Raw genomic sequence first — 19,438 nt, 5'->3', positions numbered from 1 at the left:
GTAGTAACCCGCACGTTGCGGCGGGTAGGGAGATATTGCAAATAGTCAAGATGTTTTTATTTTACTTAATTCATCTATCTTGTGATACTCTAATTTTTACTCAATATTTAAAAAAATAAATTTTCAATTAATGCCGCTTGAGTAGATAGGAATAATCCTATAATTAATATAGTTAATTCATCATTAATCAATTTATCATATAATGAGAATCTAAAGGGCCATGAAAACGTATGTAATAGTGGTTAAATTATATCTCCACTTTTAATGCCACTTGATAGTGGGTGTTACACGTTAAAACTATAATGGTTCTTATGGTTAAATTAGATATATAACTTTGATGATTAACATAGCTAATAAGAATCTAAAAGGTCATCGAAACATATGTAATTAGTGCTTAAGTTATAATTTAGATTTTAATTCTTCATAGTAGTGGGTGTTGCATGTTATTAGAACTATAATGGTTATTGAGAGTGCTTATTTAGACTTAATATTATCTTCTAATACAATATAAAATTAATTTAAATGGAATAGTAAAAATATAGGAAAAAACATGACATATATAAGTGTTTAATAAAGCTAAAACTATGCCCTCTGTTTTGTCAAAATTTCATGATTAAATTTGTATTTTATAATTTTTAATATTGAAGTATAATGTACAGATTATTTGAATATTAAAATATAATGTATAAATTATATTAACTTGTCCTAATGATATGCAACAGAATAATTTGTTTCAAATAGCTGAACAAACTCTAGAATACAAAAAGGCAAAAAGTTGATATTTGCTAATAAAAAGAATTATAATATTAATTGAAAAGAAAATAAGCAAATTAATTATTTAGTTCTAATATGTTTTAATAGCTTAGAGTAATGATTTTGTGTTAATACCAATATTTTATACTTGATCACAAATTCACAGGAAATGAGAAAAATGAAATTAAAATTATAATATTTTGTTGACAAATATAAAGTCATATGAATTAGCACGGATGATTTTTAAATTTTTTAAAAGTGTATTTGTATATTACTTAAGACCAATAAATAATTATAACTGTTGTCACTTAAATGTTTATCATAACTTTCACTCATTGACACTTATAAGAGCATCCTAAAAGAAAAAACGGTTACAAAAAATAAAGAAGTGCAAAGATTTTAATGAGGGTAAAAGAAAAATTACCACGTGACAAAATTATTACGAAATCATATATGTTAATAGATATTTAAAAAGTCCGGCCGCTATGCTATCGATAGCACCAAGCACTTGGTGCTATCAAATTTTCTGCCGTTAGATTAACCCATTTGATTATTTTTACACGTTAGATTATACTATTCAACCAACCACCCACTCAACCCTAGGAGGTCCACATCATCCTAACCGCACATCTTTTAATCCAAGGGCGGAAAACTTAATAGCACCAAGTCATTGGTGCTATTAATAGTATTCCAGCTTAGTTCTATATTTAAATATAACTAGAATTACTCATTATATTATTTTATTATTTTTTTCTTCACCTCTCTTCATTGTAACTGACTTCGGCTCATGGTGGATCAATGTCAATTACACAGTTCCGAGTAACTCGAGTTTCAACTGTATTTTTATTACGGCGAAACAAACAATGGCAGTAATCGTTTATGGCCGAAAACGACTTCACCTCTCTTCACTTTCACCCAAACAAACAGGCCCTAAAGCAGTTGTTTCAAAGCATATGACAAAAGAATCCCCACCCACAAATTAATTAAGTTGCATACAGTTTATCAGAAACAGTTTCAAGGCATTCTCCTCAATAATAAGATACTATAATGCCCACAAACAATAGCAATAAAAACATCTTATACTGTACACCAGTTTTGTATCGACAGTACGCAAGTTGTACGGCTTTTTCCTTAGTCTAACTAAAGAATCATCGAGATATGCTGTCGCATGCTTCATGCCCTAGGAAGGGAGTAAAGACCAAACTAAAGCCCATTAATGGAGAATCTATATACAAAAAACAATCGACGAGCCGTATATGAAAGTTAAGTGAATAATTTAGTCATGCATCAGAGAAGCGAAAATTGAAAACAAATAGTGCGCTGACTCAGTGAGTTATAGAAATCCTTCAATCTTCTACAAGATATCTGTTTCGTCGGGCGCCAAAAGCAAGTCTCTAGATGCCAAGAAGGAAAAGAAAAAGGCAATTATTAGATTTGCTCGCACATTTTACCGAAACATTATCATAAGTAGTAGAAGCTGAAGTATTATGTGGGTTTCTTAACTGAAAATATTTGGGAGTACGCTTTCAAGCCTGTGAGGAAGCGAATGTAGGTTGGCTTCATGGATCTGCTGCTGGGAACTGATCTGATGCATCGAACAAGGTACTCGGCAACCTACAGGAAGTAACAATAAGTGAAGTACATACATAGCTTGTCCACAATCTATAGATATACAATATAAGAAAAAAAAACATAACCATTTCATCCATCATACACACTGAATCTACTTTTTCCATAAAAATCAAATTAGCTGTATAGGGTCAAAGCTTATTTCAATTTGCGAATACAATCACAAGATGATGAACTTCCCACTAAATATCTTCTTCTGGCTGTTCTAAGCAGAAGTGCAGATCGTTCAGATGTTTAATAGGAAGAATTAATGTTCAAAATATTTTTCATAAGAAAACATTAATTAGAAGATATGAAAGTTCTCTAGAAGATGGAGAGCTTCCAAAATGACACTATACAATTTGAAATACCATGCTGTCTAAAAGTGCCAATTAGATTACCATTTGCGAGCATAACACAGGACAACAAGGAACTTAAATCTTCCATGCGAAATATAATTAATGTTGATCAATTGACAAGGAAAGAGGCACCAGCATGGAGAAATTGTTGGATATGCATAGGGCAATCAACTAGTATGAAGAAATTGTTGAACATACATATGATATTATTACCATTAATCAATTTCATCAGCATAAGTTTCCACAAGCTAGAAGTAACTTCTTAACATGGCTCCGAGAAATGGAAAGTACCCAATTCGGCATCATAAAATTTTTAAATAAAGGGTGTTGAAATTCTTACCACCTCAGGCGGTTCAGCTAAGATATTAATGAAAAACTTGGCCTGCAAATTCAGCATTACATTATCATTAAGAAGCACTGGTTCTTTCATAATACGGAATAGGAGATATCGAACTGATTGTATACTTGTTTTGTGGTGGCCCCAGACATAAGAAGATCCGTCGTTACCATCCCAGGCTGCAATGGACAAAAATATATATATATATATCAAAATCAAAATGCATGGGGACAAAGCATGTATTAAAGAATTGTAAAATATTAATCAGGCAAAAAAGAAATCTCATCATCGAAAAATGCATGTACGCGAGAATCTTTAAATAACAAATGAACTCCAAAAGAACAACAAAAATAGGTCAAATACCGATAAGTTATGCACCATAACATTCTTTACTTCATTCATCTGCAGTTCTGCCTGAAATTTGAACAGATCATATACGTCTGTCAAACTCCTAGTAAGCACCAAAATGATGATCAGATAACAATGTTACACAATGCTTATTCCTCTCCATGTCTACCTGTAGAGATTTAGTGAGGTGCACTACACTACGCTTTGTTGCACCATATGCAGCAAATCTGTGGAACGATCATGTCATGATTCCATTAGCAAAAAGAAAGATAAAAGAAAGAAAAAATAAAGTTAGAAACTGCACATCTAGCATTTGTACTCGATGAGGAACCAAGCGAGCAGCTCGTGCTTAACACTATTCTGAACAACAGATCTATACGTACTAAATTCAAGGGAAACATATTTGTTCTTTAAGCCTATCAGTACCAATATTAACCACATATTTCTAAGTTCTAACTCTGTCTTAATACCAGTAACAACTAAATGTCTGCGAAACACACCTAGGGGTCGGCCTTCCATCAGAACCAGCACCATCAATGTTAAATATATGACCACCTCGAGGCTGGTTTAGCATCATGTTTATTGCCTACAAAGTTACATAGAGAAATCAAAAGTAGAAGCAAGAACATACTTTTCGAGTTGCTTTCACTGTTCGAAGAACAAGTTACAAACAAACATTACCTCACGGCAACAAATCATCAACCCAAGAGTGTTTGTGGTAACAACTTCCCTTCATAAAATAGTAAATAAACAAGTTAAAGATCGGAAGCACGTAGCGACTAACTGGAGGATTGAGACAGCCAGGTGACTATGCAAGTGAAAGCTCACATGAGATCTTGATCAGAAGTCTCAACCAACGGTTTGTAACTGTACGCATTTGATCCAGCATTGTTGATCTGTTTCATTTGTTAAGGAAATACAGTAAGTGTTTCTAACTTCGCATCAAGCATGAATCTATCTGCTTACTGAATGGACAACGTTGTTGATTAAAGCATGGTGGTTAGCACCAGAGAACCAAGTCTCCATTCGACCTAGTGGTATTTTTCCGAGAAGTTACATGGAGAATTCCAATAAACATATAGAACGGCATTAACAGGGCGGTTTATATTATACCCATATATCTATGTATTTCAGCCGGTCACGTGCAAAATTAACTAGTTCCTTTACATCCTCTCCTTTCCTGACATCACACACAGTTCCCTGCAGTGAAAAATAACCATCCCTTAAGAACTGTTCAAAGCACCAAACGAAAAGATGTATAGACATCTACATCTAAGCCGCTGCAAAATCTGAATTTTCACATATATCCCCTCAAAATACTTAATTCAGGGATGAGGAAGCACAAAATTTAAGCATCCTCGCCCTGCGAATTAGATGACTCACAATCTTAAGGTACCTTTGTTCGATAAGTATATAGGCAACTCCAGATTCTACAAGCTTGGGAAAGAACCAAAAACGAAAAAAAAAAAGAAAAAAAGCAGCTATGCAGTAGATACCCACACATGCTGCTCTCCAAACTCGTTTCTTAAGTTCTGAACGGCTGATTCCACGCGCTCAGCTGCAAAAAAAATAAGCAGCATCTCAGAATACTTTTCTTCAAACTGCAGCTTTAAATTCTAAGTGACCACCGCCTCCATTAGCATGTCGTATAGCAACAAAATCGATGTTCGAAGTAACAACGACAAAAAGCAATAGTAATATGCCTGATCTTGAGCAGATTACAACGTTATCCCCCGCCTTCAGAAACTCTCTGGCAAGTGCAAACCCTAAACCTGCACGTAGAACGCAGAAACAGATCAGAGCTAAAGAGAAAATTTAGGGGAAAAAAAAATAGCATTAAGGTATGGAAAATGCATAGCAAAGCTAAATAAAAGTTGAAATAAGAGAAAAGTAAATAATAATAATAATAATAATAATAAAGTAAATTTGGGATTGGGACCTTTAGTGGAACCAGTGATGAGGACATTAAAAGGGGGAACCATGGGTTCCCTTTTGTCGAAAGATTCCTCTCCGATTCGACTCAGGATCGGGCTCGGACGCGCTAAATTCGCACCGGAGGAAAAAACCGAGCCGAGACGGCGTCGACCGGTACCCGGACCGGCCGATCTGGCGGTCGGGCCGGACCGGGCGGTTTGGGTTGGGGCGAGGCCGCGGCGAACGGAGGTGGGGACGGAGATGGCGGGAAAGGATAGGGAAGCCATGGGAGGAGCCGCGAAGCGTGCGGGGGATTTGGATAGCGGAGTAAAAGGGGGTGAAAAATGTACGGATAGCGCCTGGAATATCCCCACGTTACAACTGGACAAAAATTATATGGGCACTAGCCCCACATTACTTAGTTTGGGGCTACTCCCCGATGGGCGCCGGATGGCACAGGCGCCCCACTGCTCTCCCAATGGGGAAAGCAGTGGAATTTCTGGGTGCACCTGGTGCATCTATACCAGGTGCACCATAATTGTAATTTTTTTAATTTTTTAAAATTGTAATTTAATATGTTAATATATATGTTATGATTTAAGATTTATATGGTCTATAATTTATGATTATTGATTTAGAAAATTAAAATTTTAAAATAAATTTATTTTTGGTTTCGTGGAATATCGTGTATAATTTTTATTATTCCTAATTTTTTTTCGAAACCAAATGGAGTTTAAAATTTTAATTTCTACGTGATAACTCCTAAAAAAAAAAATAAATTATTACATAAAATTGTAATTTAAAATACTAAAAATTAAAAATTAAAAATAAATTATTACATAAATTTGTAATTTTTAAAATAAACTCATTGAACAAACCCCGGGCCGGGGCCGGGGCCGGGGCCAGGCTAGTCTCACCCGTAACCCGAACCCAATAAAAGGCTCAAACCCGCTCTCGGCTCGGGTTAGAAAAGAAAAACCCTTTCCCCCGCCTCTTCTTCTTCTTCTCTTCTACCTCCGCACTCCCAACAATACCTCCTAAACCCTAACCCTAACCCTAAGCCCTGGTGTCCGGGGAGGGAGGGAAATTGTAGCGAGCGCGGCGACCATGTCGATGTCGAAGGGGTCGAAGATGCTGCAGTTCATCAACTACCGCATGCGCGTGACGATCCAGGACGGGCGGCAGCTGGTGGGCAAGTTCATGGCCTTCGACCGGCACATGAACCTGGTGCTCGGCGACTGCGAGGAGTTCCGGAGGCTGCCCCCCGTGAAGGGCGCGAAGAAGGCCGGCGAGGAGCGCGAGGAGCGCCGCACCCTTGGCCTCGTCCTCCTCCGCGGCGAGGAGGTCGTCTCCATGACGGTCGAGGGCCCCCCTCCCCCCGACGACTCCCGCGCCAAGGNCGGCCGCGGCGTCCCCGCCGCCCCCCTCGTCCAGGCCCAGCCCGGCCTCGCCGGCCCCGTCCGCGGCGTCGGCGGCCCCGCCCCGGGCATGATGCAGCCCCAGATCTCCCGCCCCCCCGTGCCCCAGCTCTCCGCCCCGCCCGTCGCCTACCCGCAGGTCGTGCGGCCCCCGCCCCCCGGCTACCCCGGCCAGCCCCAGCCCCCCGTCGGCCGCGGCCCCCCGCCGCCCATGTCCATGCAGTTCGCCCCCAGGCCCGGCGGCCCGCCCCCGCAGTTCCCCGGCCCGCCGCCCCAGTTCGGCCAGCGGCCCATGGGCCCTCCCCCGCAGATGATGAGGGGCCCGCCGCCGCCCGCGCCCAGGCCCGGGATGCCGCCCCCGCCCAGGCCCGGGATGCCGCCCCCGCCCGGCGCAGGCGTGCCCATGTTCGCCCCGCCGAGGCCGGGGATGCCGCCGCCGCCGCCGAATCCCCAGCAGCCCGGCCAGAATCAGCAGCAGTAGATCTCCGGTATTTCGCCCATCCCTGTGTGTCTTCAGAGTGGTACATTTTCTTGATCATGCATGATGATTTGCTTGCTTGCGAATTTTTAGAAATGGGGTATATATATAGGATGTGAAAGACGAACCTAGTTTATTTTTAGCTCTCGGTGTTTAAATCGAAAATTTTAATGTTGTTGGACGGATTTGGATCACGAAACGGTAGTCGGAAGAAATCGATGCCTGTACTTGCAGTCCGGTGTGGAGAAGTCATCCTAAATGAGTCTCATTCCAGAGGAAAGCAGTTTAACAAATCTTTCAAAACTGAATTCAATCCTATAATAATTGGAAATTAACCTCAGTGCCGAGGTGAAATGGAATGACCCTCTGTTTTTTGTAATCGCTTGGCATCAACCTTCTTCTTCCTTATGGTTCCTCCACCTCTCAATAACATTAATGCCAAGATCCACCGCTTCTTGTGACTACTACCTTCCTATTGCTCTTTTAGATGCTAGTATGTAGTTGTTCTGTTAAAACATAGTAGAGGCATTTTACTGGCCTAAGTACGTGTTTTATTTTTTGTCAGTTGCTTGACGTTAAACCGATTGAAGCAGTTTCTATCGACTCGTTTAACCCTAACTTCATATCATAATCTCCGTCGTCCTTAACTACTATATGTTACATTTATCTTTCCTTGTGTTTGCTTCTTTTTAGCTTGCTGAAGTTCCTTTTATTTCCATCAGATCTGATGTAAAATCTTTAAGCAATCTAGTAGGTACGCTGTAGTTCTGGCCTATACATCTTTGGAGCTGTGGAGCAGCTTTTTAGGAATTTCTCTATATAAAAATTAGAAGTTAATTAGGGTGTCAAAATCCAAAAGTGGTGAAGTGGTCTAGGCATCTCAGTGCTCCAGATCATATAACTTTGACGCAAAGGGCCTGATTTTCGTCAACCTAGGTTCCATTCCGCTGCAAAAGAATTAAGTAGGAAGAATTTGAAGTTTTGCCTCGTTCGAACAATATTTTAGTAAGGCTATGTGGCTACATACTGACCTATTCCTTGATTTATAACCTAGGTGTGGGTTGAACTTGGGCAGAGGCAGTTGTGTTTGTGGCCAACCAAGAGGTTTAAACCTTGGGTTAAATTTGGTATAAGGTTCATCCTATCAATAAAGGAGAAAAATACTTTCAATGCAAATAATTTTCCTCAACTTGGGTACAATGAAATAACCAGTCAGATGAAGGCGATCCTACTTAGTTCAAATGCATACTTGCATTTTCAATAGCGATGGCTTCTCACCATGGTAGATGCTAGAAGAAGGATCATCTTTGTCATATTGTATATCTAAAGAATAGATTCAGCATGTGATAGTTATATGTTTGAATTTGTTTATTCCTTTATATTGACCTATAATTGCTCAGGTCGATAGTATGTAAGCTGTCATTTCATCTTAATTCTGAAGGGTTTATGTTGAGATATAGATTACAATATACACAATCATAGCCTTAATGATGTCTCTCAATATGATAAAGTCGAAATCATGAAGAAGTTTTTCTTGTTTAGGCGCAATGATTAGTGTATTTCTCTGAAATGGCTTTTGGACAATGAAATATTACAACAATCCTGTATGATAGTTCTTTTAGCAACCTCATTAAGCTGAAAACTGTAAACCTAAAGTGGGTTATTGTTCGATAATTGGGTGCACTTGCATATTTTGCTATTCAGTACTGTGTAGTCTTAAGATTTTTTTTTTTTATTTTTTTATTTTTTTTAAAGCATTCTGTTTAAGCTTTGAGGTGTTTGCATGTTGTGTCAAATTTCTTTTGATTTTATGGTATCTGTAACTTTTCACATGTTAACTGATATGGGATCTTGTGAAATGGGTTTAGAGGTCCTGTGGGGTTGTACCTACGTTCTAAAAACCATTTGAACTGGCTGATTAAACCATGCCTAGGACAGTTAGGGTTAATCCATAAAATGAAAAGTTCCAAAAAACACATCAATCCATTCAAACTGGTGAACCGGTAAGCTGCTTCAGTTTTGATTGGACCAGCTGGTTTTCTTCTTTATGCCTAGATCTTTTATCAAACTGTTGAAAAATAATAGACTCAAGTGATAATGCTTCAGGTCAAAAATGCACTCTCTTGTTTTGGCCTAACACTTAGTTCTCTTGCACTTCATTCTTTTATTACCAGTAAGATTAGTCATGGTGTAGTCTTTAAACCACTGGTTTAAACAGTGAGCCGTGAACTGATAACTATTAATATGACTTTTCATTGACTAAATCATTGATCTGTGTTTCCAGGCATCTGTCTCGTAGCAGCATTAGAGGATTCAGCTGTGGAGGATTTTGTTGCTCTTATGGTACTTTCGGTTTCGGTCTATTTCAGCTTCTTATGTAGGTCTTTTTTCAAACTTAAGTGACCTCAAGTATATCAGCATTCTGCGGTTACTAGAACTCTTGACATGTGAGTAGTTCTTTGTATGCATGTTGTCTGATTCTTTGATCATGGCAATGTTATGGATAGCGCTGAGATGTTTCAAAGTTCTTGAATTTGAATATTTTATGATATTCTGGATCAGTAGTTGTATTGGAGTCTATATTTCATCGTCTCATATTATACAATGTGAGATGTTGAAAAGGTCTAACCAGGATAATATGGTTACCTCGTATTGAAATGATGTTTTAACAAAAAGTTTCTCGCGCGTTTGTTTGTAATATGGAGACATTTGATTAGATGTTGTGGCTTGCATGGAATGTGACAAACTGATGAGCTCCAGTGCCTATTTCAAAATGGGCTATTGTTTGAGAATTACTAGAAAATTATTAAAAAAAAAAAGGCTAAATTGAGATGGTCTTTGCAAGACTAATTGATTGCGTCCAATAATTGTTGGGGACTTCCCTAAACTAAAAACAAGACTAAACATTTCTCTTCATTTAGAGAAATGAATCTGCTGCATGCTTGCCTATTTCTTGATGTGTTTTGTTGAGCTGCAATGGAAGAATCTGCATTGATCCTCAACATCTTCGATCAACTTGTATATGTGTGGCGCAGATAATTAGTAACTCCTAAATGGTGTGTTACAGGTCTAGGGTCCAACTTATACTCACAGAAGAAAAAGTAAAAAAAAAAGGGAAAGCAAAAGCTTTTAATCACATCCTCACAAATGAAAATAAATCATCGAATGCATTAGTGTGTAACCGTGCGCCATGGACCCCAGTGGGAGAAATTATTGCCTGGACCCAGTCCACCATGTCCGGGCCAAAACCGAACGGGCCTGGACCAGCCCGGCATGTATCCGCATCCGGCCCGTCCTAGACCGGGCTAGATTATGGGCTAACCCAATTCTTTGAACTTTTTATTTCTAATATAATTTTTTAGGATTTCAATATTAGTGTTATAACTTATGCTATCATTATTTATCAAGTAAATAAAACTTAATAATTTTTAACATAACATTTAATTTTCTTTATGATTCCTAAACCTTTTCCTATTAGATCGATCGACTTGTTTAGATAACACCGTCATTGTAAATAGAAAATATCTCAATTGTTAATCTAAAATATATTTGAGATTCACATTCAAAGCGTTATTTTTTCTCTACCATTCCTTTGCGTTGAAAAAATCATTTCAAATATTTGTTTCATTACAAATTTCCCAAAAGGTGTACATGATTTTGACATGTATGTTGAATTTAAAAAAAAAAAAGAACAGTATATTCAAACAGGATATGTGATATGATATTGTTATTTACAGAACAAATGCAATAATTTAAATTGTACAAAATGATTGCTAAGATTAATGTGAGACGTGCTATGCATCTCAAAATAAACAATGTCGACATAGTCAACCCTCTATCGTGGGTCTAGAACTTAACCCACTACATTTATTAAATCAAATCAAATAACTAAAAATATAACATCTAATTTTTTTTTAAATGAATAAAAAGCAACATTAAGAGAAGTGAAATTTCTTGTGGACAAATAAAATACATCAGGCTTAATCAGTACTTAAATTATACCATTTAACCAGTATCCTATCTCTTTTAACAATAAATATGTCCAAATTTTATAAGAGTCAATCAATCTATTTTCTTAGTTGAAACATAGTTACTGGTCGTCAAACCGTACATTGCACAAGAATAATTCTAAAATATTTTTAAAATTTTATTTTTTTAAAAAATAAACTATAATTTATTAAACTATTTGATAAAATTTAATAATTGTGAAACACCGAAAATTGGACGGTTTATAAAAAATAGTTGAAGTTGAGATTGAAGGAGGCCTATGTACTTTTTTTTTTTTTTCTTTTATACTATGGGTAAATAAAGCTTTTGGTCCTCACAACTTTTATTTATTATAATTTCTAATTCAAATATTGTAAATTATTGTAATCAGGTTCATAACTCAATTTAAGACTAAATATTAACGTATCGCTGATATAAAAATAATGCAATATTTTAATTAATATTATCACATCATCGGCCACAATATAGCTACATTACTTTCGTGTTGACGACAAATTAATAAAATTTAATTAAAATAATTTAAAATATTCAGAAATTAAAATTAATACAAATTAAAATTTAGCCATGCTTTCAAATACTCTATTATAATTTTTGAGTACCAAGGGTGTAATTTAGGCTTATATATTATTATTATTCAACCAAGTTGAGCCTTATCCATCGTTCACATGCGCACGACGTGGTCCGTACCTGCCGTATCAGAGTAGCATTATGATAAAATAAAAGGCCTCAAACAGACAATAGCAGGAACAGCCACTCAGATCCAGACACGTGGCCATCAGGTTTGCCGACACTAGTAAACATTTATTATTATTTATTTATTATTTATAAACATGGCATCTGATTCTCTTTTCTTTTTCTCTCACCACGCTACTTCTTTTTCCCTCGTAAAGATGAGCAGACCTCATTTTACACCACACACACACACACACACACACACGCACACAAATCCAAAAATCCAAAAAATCCCATCCGTCCAAAATGCATTAGTCCGTTATTTTTTTTTTCTTTTTTTTTTTTAAGAAATAGGTAGCACGCTACCCGTTTCGTTTATTTCATTTCGAAATAAATTTGGCAAAAAATATGAATCAACTAGGATTCGAATTTGGGTCTCGGGTACCAACCACCAAATCCTTTGCCACTTGCTCTAGGAACGGTCGGTATTAGTCCATTATTCTCACCGTTGATTCACGGCAGCAATTGAAAGTTTGATTTTGACGCAGTAGTTTCCATTTCACTTGTGTAGCAATTATCGACACTTCCTGATGTCACTAGATATAAAATTTTAATTAAAAAGAATAATTAGATTTTTAAACTTAAAATGTAATAAATTTAAAAACCCTATACACTTTATAGAATAAATATGATTAGATTTTAACTAAGGTGTGTGTGGTACACGGAAAAATTTTACGCACTCGGTGGAGGGAATAATGCAAAAAAAAAAAATCTCATCGCTCTTATCATGATCAGATCACATCGATATTCGATACACGGAACCAACGTCAATCACAACGCCCTCGCCGACCAAATCGTCGGATCCGCCTCCCCACCCACGTGGCGGATTCTCAACGGTTCTGGGCACTCCACGGCAACCCCAGCGGCTTCGACCCGCTTATCGAGGCGATCCCGATTACACGGCCGAACGATCGACGGAGCCAATGAAATGACGCCGCGTAGCCGTGCCAACGTGCACTGCTTAGTAAATGCTCTCGCTCGGTGGCTCCGCCTATAAATAGAGAGGGGGAAGGGAATGAATCAGGCCATCACAGTACACGTTCTATACCATACCACATTGGCATTGCATTAGAATAGAAGAGAGAGAGAGAGAGAGAGAGAGTTGGGAAAATGTCGGGTATAATTCACAAGATTGAGGAGAAGCTCCACATGGGGGGAGGGGGAGAGCACAAAAAAGAGGAGGAGAAGCACAAGCAAGAGCACGCCAAGGCGGAGGAGCACAAGAAGGAAGGGGAGAAGCACCATGCAGGAGGGCCTGTTGAGAAGGTCAAGGACAAGACCCACGGCGAAGAGCACGGGGAGAAGAAGGATAAGAAGAAGAAGAAGGATAAGAAGGAGAAGAAGCACGGCGACGGCCATAGCAGCAGCAGCAGCGACAGCGACTAGATCACTCGCTCCAAATGATCACAAAGGTGAGCCTTCTTTTTACCTTTTCTAAAGAACTTATCTGAACTATAGAACATTTTGATTCAGTTATTCATCTTTGCGAAATTATAATCTTATTATCAAATCTTCCGATTTGTTTGATTTGAATTGGTGGATGATATTTTGACTTTAAAATTTAAATTAATTATTTATTTTAATAAAATTATAATTGCAAGAATTATATATAGTAAATTAACAAAATTTGTGAGAAAAATGACGCTTTGAAATTTTAAAGTCAAATATCGTAGACCGGCTCAAATCAAATAAATTAAAAAATTGAATAGAAAAATTAAAATTATAAAAAATTAGGTAGCTAAATCACAATGATCTACAGTTCAAGTAATTTATATACATTTTTATCTTTTTTTTTTTCCAATCAATTATCTTAGAATCCATACGATGTTGCATTTATTCATCTTAATCTTCTTATATTTCCTGTCACTTGCAGGGCTAGATGGTGGAGACTGAAGCTATTAGTAGTGCTTGTGACTGCATGAGAGAGATACCAATGTTTACTTCTGCTATGCTATCCCCCTAATGTACTAAATAATAAAAATATTTTAGTGTCCTAATATATTCCTAGAGTTGGCTTTGTTGTTATGATATGTACTAAATAATAAAAATAATATTTTAGTGTCCTTCTAATATATTCCTTCTTTTATTGCTCCTCTCACGAGAGTTGGGAGATTTCCCGTGAATGAGCGCAGAAAATAACATTCTAGTTTTACCAAAAATAACAGATCACAAGATGACAGACACCAAAAACAACCAAAAATAACAGATCACGAGATGACACCGAAAACAACAAGCGCCCGTGACACTGACGGTATTTCAAAACTTTTGCAAAGAATTAAATTTTTTCAAATTATTTTTCTAAAATTTTTTCGAATGTTGTAGGAATATTTTTTATTTGATTCGTACCTTAAAATATCCGGTTCATTATGATAATAATAACTAAGGCATATTAGTATGTTTGCTACAGTAATCTTATTAATAAGTTCTATACCATACACTATTTTATTTTATTTTATACATTATAGGATGATAAATATCAAACTTTGAAAATCAAATTCACATTAAGGGGAGAAAAAAAAAACCGAGAGAAGAGGCGAATTATGAATTCTCACATTTTGTCGAATTAAGAAAAGCCATAAAAATCATAAATTTTTTGTCACGTTAGGTTTTCGCAGCAAACCAAATGAGAATCTTTAGCCCAATTATGAAAAATCTTAAAATATATCATGAACCAAATACGACATAAAAAACCTAGCTATACCTATTCTTGGGAATCACTAGTCCCAGCTTCCTATTTCATTGTGTTACCAAAAAAGCAGAAGAGAAGAACAGAAAAAAGTAAAAAAGTTTTTTTTTTTTTTAAAAAAAAGAAGAAAGTATCAGCTATACAGTTTATGCTGGTTCCTAAATTGCCAAAAATTATCGTCTACTGCAAGAACTATCCAATATTCAAAACCTCTGATGGTTACAATTGGCCCCATTCTGGACTTTGTACATGACGATTGCATGGATAATTTCTTCCAATTTTACCAGAGTTTTGATGAGAAAAGATAAGATCATGATGGGACACAAAATTGACCAAACCAATTGTAACAATTAAGAGATTGTGAGTAAATTGAAAACTCCTAAAAAGGATGAGAAATAGGAACCTTGGTACAATTAAACAAGTGAATAGAGCAAACAGCGAATAAAAGATGGGTCATCAAACAAATTCCGCGTACAAGCACTAAAACTAATAAACAATAATGGAAATTGAAGAAGAAAACCATTTCAATGGTCTCACCTGATGCGCTGCTGAAGAACGGAGTGTATTTTGAGAGGTGGACGACAGAAGACGCCGTTATGATGCAGATAGCTTTGTTCTGCAGGTAAACAACAATTACAAAGATACCGCCATAGGTTTTAGTGGATCAGATCCAAATAGGTATTCCACTACTAAGCAATGGAGTGATCCGTGTAGTGATATGCTAACCAGAATCATAAATAAGTTTCAATCCATCAAGGTAGAGAATAGGTGCCATGGCTTGATGGAGAGCCGTAATGAAAATAGAGAAAGAATGGTTTGCTCACATATGAAGTTTAACTCCACAAGAGATGATATACAGGGTTTGCTCTTCTTATAGCCTATGTCTAAGGCTCAAGCTTTTATTACCAGTCAGTTTCCAAAATGGATGTCAGAACCTGTTTTGACAGAGATTGAAGTCCCCATCTTCCAAATAATTATTTAAGTTTCTCACCAAGCAAAACTGTGGGTTTGGAAGTATTCAGTTAATCCTCATGTAAACTCCTAGTAGCAGACACAGCATAAAAGAGGTCCTTTGATGCTCATAATCAGCAAGACAAACTAAATACTTGTAACATACAGTTTAAAAGTCGCCAATATCTGAAGTTGACAATGATTGATGTTGCTGTTCTTGTTGACACTAGCTTACACATCAGGTTAACACAACAAAGAGAACAATAATAGCACGGCACAATGTTAAATCTCCAAATTACATATAAGAATTGTCCATAAGCCCCTTTTTAATTTCTTGAATAGACAAAGGACAATTCTCTCCAGGATTGAGGGCAACTACCTGGAAGAGAAGCTGGAGAAAGATGATTATGGAAGCGTGGCTGCAAGAGCTGCTTTAAAACTTTCTTCTTACCTTTTTATTAATGCAGCATTATTACTGGACTATATATGCCATCTCTTAGTTTAGATGAAATGAATCTATGCGCGCATTCTTTTCCTTTAGATCGAATGGTCTTTCAATCAACATAAGTACACAGCATGCTCTGCTAAATTCTTTTTTTATTTGACCGTATTTTCCACCTTTGAATCATTTGTCACATTATGCATTTCAATTTTCTATTTGACCCAAAACTTGCACTTTGCTAATTCAATCGGTGTGATTAATTTTTCTACCCATTCTCTAACATATCACATTTCACTATATCAGTTGTTTGAAAACCTACACAAATATGATGATTCGACATGATTTCTGATAGTTTAAAATGATTCAGCAAGTTTTAGCAAATAAGACAATCTGAGATCCAAGTTGCCGTGAATTGAAGTTCTCGAGAATAAATATATTCCTCTACACAAAAATAACCTACTGATTCTCATATGGGTTATACAGTACATTGCATTCCAAACAGAAGAATTCACCTTGAAATCCAATTAATTTGATTTCATTGTATTGAGAATCAACTCAATTAAATCTTCTATTGGATGCCAAATAGAGTTTCACATACACAACACGCAATCTACATGAATTTGATAAGTCTACAAAACCAAGCAATCTCATTACATTATATCACTCTAATCCAATTTGTCTACATGTCATCGCCTTTTCCACGCATAGCACGATAAATGAGTTCGTGGAAATCAATAACCAGATAAAAATGCTTAACAACATCCGGAGCAATGTGACTAGCTATAACCAAACACTAACATGAACATCTGTAACTGGAGATAGAGGTGGAACTGAGATGCGATTAGGGTTAGGGTTTTACGGCGCATTACCGGAGACCCTACGGAGTGGTGTCGCCGCCGACGCGGACGAGCTCTCGGAGGCGGCTCTTGAGGGCGCTCATCGTGGCCAGCACCTCTCTGAGGCGGTCCCTCTCGGCGTAGGACTCCGCGAGGCGACGGCGGAGCGCGGCGGCGCGGGCACGCTCCCGCTCGAGCGCCGCGATCGATTCGGCCAAACGCGCACGCGCCGCTGCCAGCGGCGCCGCCTCCGCCTCCCTCGCCGGCGGCTGCGCCCCGCCGGACTCCGGCGACGGCGACGGCGGCGGCCGCCGCATGGACGCGTGGAGGTGGTGGCCTTGGCACATGGCGAGGGTTTGGAGGTGCGAGAACAACCGAGGAGAGAGAGAGAGAGAGAGAGAGAGAGAGAGAGAAGAGGGAAAGGGGAGAAATGGGCGAATGACTTGTAGAGACGCGTAGGGCCGGGCTACTTTGTGCAGTTGATGGGCCGAGCCTAACCCAGAACCCAACCAACACTAACTTTTAGGATGTAGTATGTGTGAAAAAAAAAATATACAGTTATTTCAATTCACGCTCTATACAACATAAATAAAAATGTAAAAATTATTTTATATGTAAATTTTAATATCTTAACTAATTTTATTTATTCATAATCATGTAAATGACAAAAAAGAATGAAGTATTATTGTAGATTTAATTAATTCCGGCTTATGTATTTTAAATGCTTCTAAATTATGTTAGTTGATAAGTTAAAAATTATTTAAAATTTTAAAATGGATTTGTTGATGTAACGAGCACATCTAAGTAGGTATACTAGTCAAAGTTAAACATACTTTATTAACGAGCACATCTAACTTGGTACCTAAAACCGAATAGATACATCAAGGACACTGCGCCGGATCAATTCTTGCCTAGTTTTGGTCCACCATATCAGCCATGAGCCGCCGGGTATCCATTCTTTTTAAATTTCATTATGCAGCCAATTTCACTTTAAAATTTTGTGATAGAGAATAAGTCATTGAATAATCACCAAACTATTAGTATTTTCATGGTCCAAACAATCTAGATTTAAAGTGATAAACTTCCATATAATTTTATTACAAGAGCTTCTATTTTACTCTCAGTTATTAAAAATTAATTCATTGCTGACGTGGTGCGCTTGGCCCACACAGAAAATTTTCTAACAGCTTATTGGTTGGTAGCTAAAATTTAAAGTTCAAAAAATAGCTGCTTAATATTTTTTACTTGAGTTTATTTTTTAAACAAAATTAAAAAATCTGAGGCATAGAAAGAAATTCTGCTGATGTGGTGAGCTTGGTCCATGGAGAATTTCCGTGCAAAAACTACGCGGTCTATTTTATCACCATCCAATGAAAACGAAGGGCGAGTCGAGATTGAGGTGACTCGGTTGGGCTCGTGACCTAACCTTGAGTTTGATGTTAATAGTGGGGCCCACCGAAGCTCACCTACCGCGGGAAGTAGGAGTCACCTAACGTGCCCTCAATGGGCCCCACTCGTAGTTATTGGGTGACATCATTATGCGTAATATATTTTTTAGGAATTATTACAATGGACCCGTTTAATATATTTTTTAAAAAATTATATTATTTTTCAATTTTCTCTCTCATAAATGTAATAAATTCTCATTTTTACAACATATATATTACAAAAATAGCTAAGCATTTTAGAAAACAACTTTTTATTAGAACAATTTAGTATCTTAAAATTATATTTTTAAACCGATAAAATTTTTATATGTAACTTACTTAATTAGAGAGGCTTTATGTCACATTTAATAGTTTCAATTTATATTTTAAATGATTTCTGTTGATAGACCCGATTTACTGAATGTAAAGTCCATACAACAATATATTGAAGGACTATTTGGTTATCTGAAAATATCATAAAAAAAAGTTTACGGTGGAAAAAAATAATTTTTGTTAGCTTGGTAGTCTTTCTTAACAAAATTTAGATTTCTTACAAAATCTCATTTTTATTGTTCAAATTTTTTATTTGAGAAATAAAAATATTTTATATATAAACTTTATTTCTAAAAAATAAATTTCCTCTATTTTGGGAGGAACCAAACATTCCCTAGTATTATTTGGTTGAGCACGAGAGAAAGCAGCTGAATGTAGCAATCATGGTAGTTGCAATAGTATTTTATAATGCAATAATTAATAAATGTGAGCTAATACCAAGTCCACTAATTTCCGCATGTCTAGGAAACCATATGATTAGGGGCATAATTGCACATAAACAGATCCTAAATTTCAAAACTGAAAAGAAAAATAATATATTCACGCAACGTATTCAGTAGTTAGATCTTGACTTACACTTGTCACAAGAACATATGCGAAACTTTGGTCTTAAAGGTCGAAAAGTCAAAACTATATCTAAAATTAGTTCTAAAATTATACGCTGTGCTCTAATAGTCCGTTACATTTGAATCCTAAAATTGAAGAATTGGATAAATGGTAAATAAAAATAAAAACATAACATTTGTACATATCTCCTGAAACTTGCAACTTCAATCGAGAATTAGCTTTATAAAAGCGAAAGAATGAC

General features: G+C 36.9%; 3 protein-coding genes across 6 annotated transcripts; 2 read left to right on the top strand and 1 right to left on the bottom strand.

Moving 5' to 3' along the window:
* On the bottom strand, positions 1,708-5,700 carry LOC109713309 (chlorophyll(ide) b reductase NOL, chloroplastic). 3 transcript variants are annotated; one of them, XM_020237311.1, is made up of 13 exons: positions 5,345-5,700; positions 5,109-5,177; positions 4,902-4,963; positions 4,519-4,605; positions 4,234-4,301; positions 4,087-4,135; positions 3,906-3,991; positions 3,575-3,632; positions 3,421-3,471; positions 3,186-3,236; positions 3,061-3,102; positions 2,257-2,367; positions 1,708-2,147 (listed from the first exon to the last, which is right to left on the bottom strand). In XM_020237311.1, the coding sequence occupies exons 1-13, from the start codon at positions 5,604-5,606 to the stop codon at positions 2,100-2,102; spliced, it is 1,044 nt and encodes a 347-aa protein (XP_020092900.1). In that variant the 5' UTR covers positions 5,607-5,700; the 3' UTR covers positions 1,708-2,099. The 3 variants fall into 3 exon arrangements, with proteins under 3 accessions (XP_020092900.1, XP_020092902.1, XP_020092901.1); XM_020237313.1 differs by lacking the exon at positions 4,519-4,605 and having other exon boundaries at positions 4,087-4,130; positions 4,906-4,963; XM_020237312.1 differs by lacking the exon at positions 4,519-4,605 and having other exon boundaries at positions 5,345-5,699.
* LOC109713525 (small nuclear ribonucleoprotein-associated protein B'-like) lies at positions 6,269-9,899 on the top strand. Of its 2 annotated transcripts, none has more exons than XM_020237655.1 (2): positions 6,269-7,258; positions 9,500-9,899. In XM_020237655.1, the coding sequence occupies exon 1, from the start codon at positions 6,427-6,429 to the stop codon at positions 7,216-7,218; it is 792 nt and encodes a 263-aa protein (XP_020093244.1). In that variant the 5' UTR covers positions 6,269-6,426; the 3' UTR covers positions 7,219-7,258; positions 9,500-9,899. The 2 variants fall into 2 exon arrangements, with proteins under 2 accessions (XP_020093244.1, XP_020093243.1); XM_020237654.1 differs by having other exon boundaries at positions 6,273-7,225.
* On the top strand, positions 12,966-14,027 carry LOC109713212 (protein SRC1). The gene is made up of 2 exons (XM_020237210.1): positions 12,966-13,367; positions 13,829-14,027. Exon 1 carries the CDS (start codon positions 13,066-13,068, stop codon positions 13,339-13,341), a length of 276 nt encoding a protein of 91 aa, XP_020092799.1. The 5' UTR covers positions 12,966-13,065; the 3' UTR covers positions 13,342-13,367; positions 13,829-14,027.

This window comes from Ananas comosus, linkage group 7, assembly GCF_001540865.1.
Source record: "Ananas comosus cultivar F153 linkage group 7, ASM154086v1, whole genome shotgun sequence".
In the NCBI taxonomy this organism is placed as follows: Eukaryota; Viridiplantae; Streptophyta; class Magnoliopsida; order Poales; family Bromeliaceae; genus Ananas; species Ananas comosus.
The sequence above is the reverse complement of the archived record's forward strand: the minus strand, read 5'-3'. Positions and strand labels throughout refer to the sequence as shown.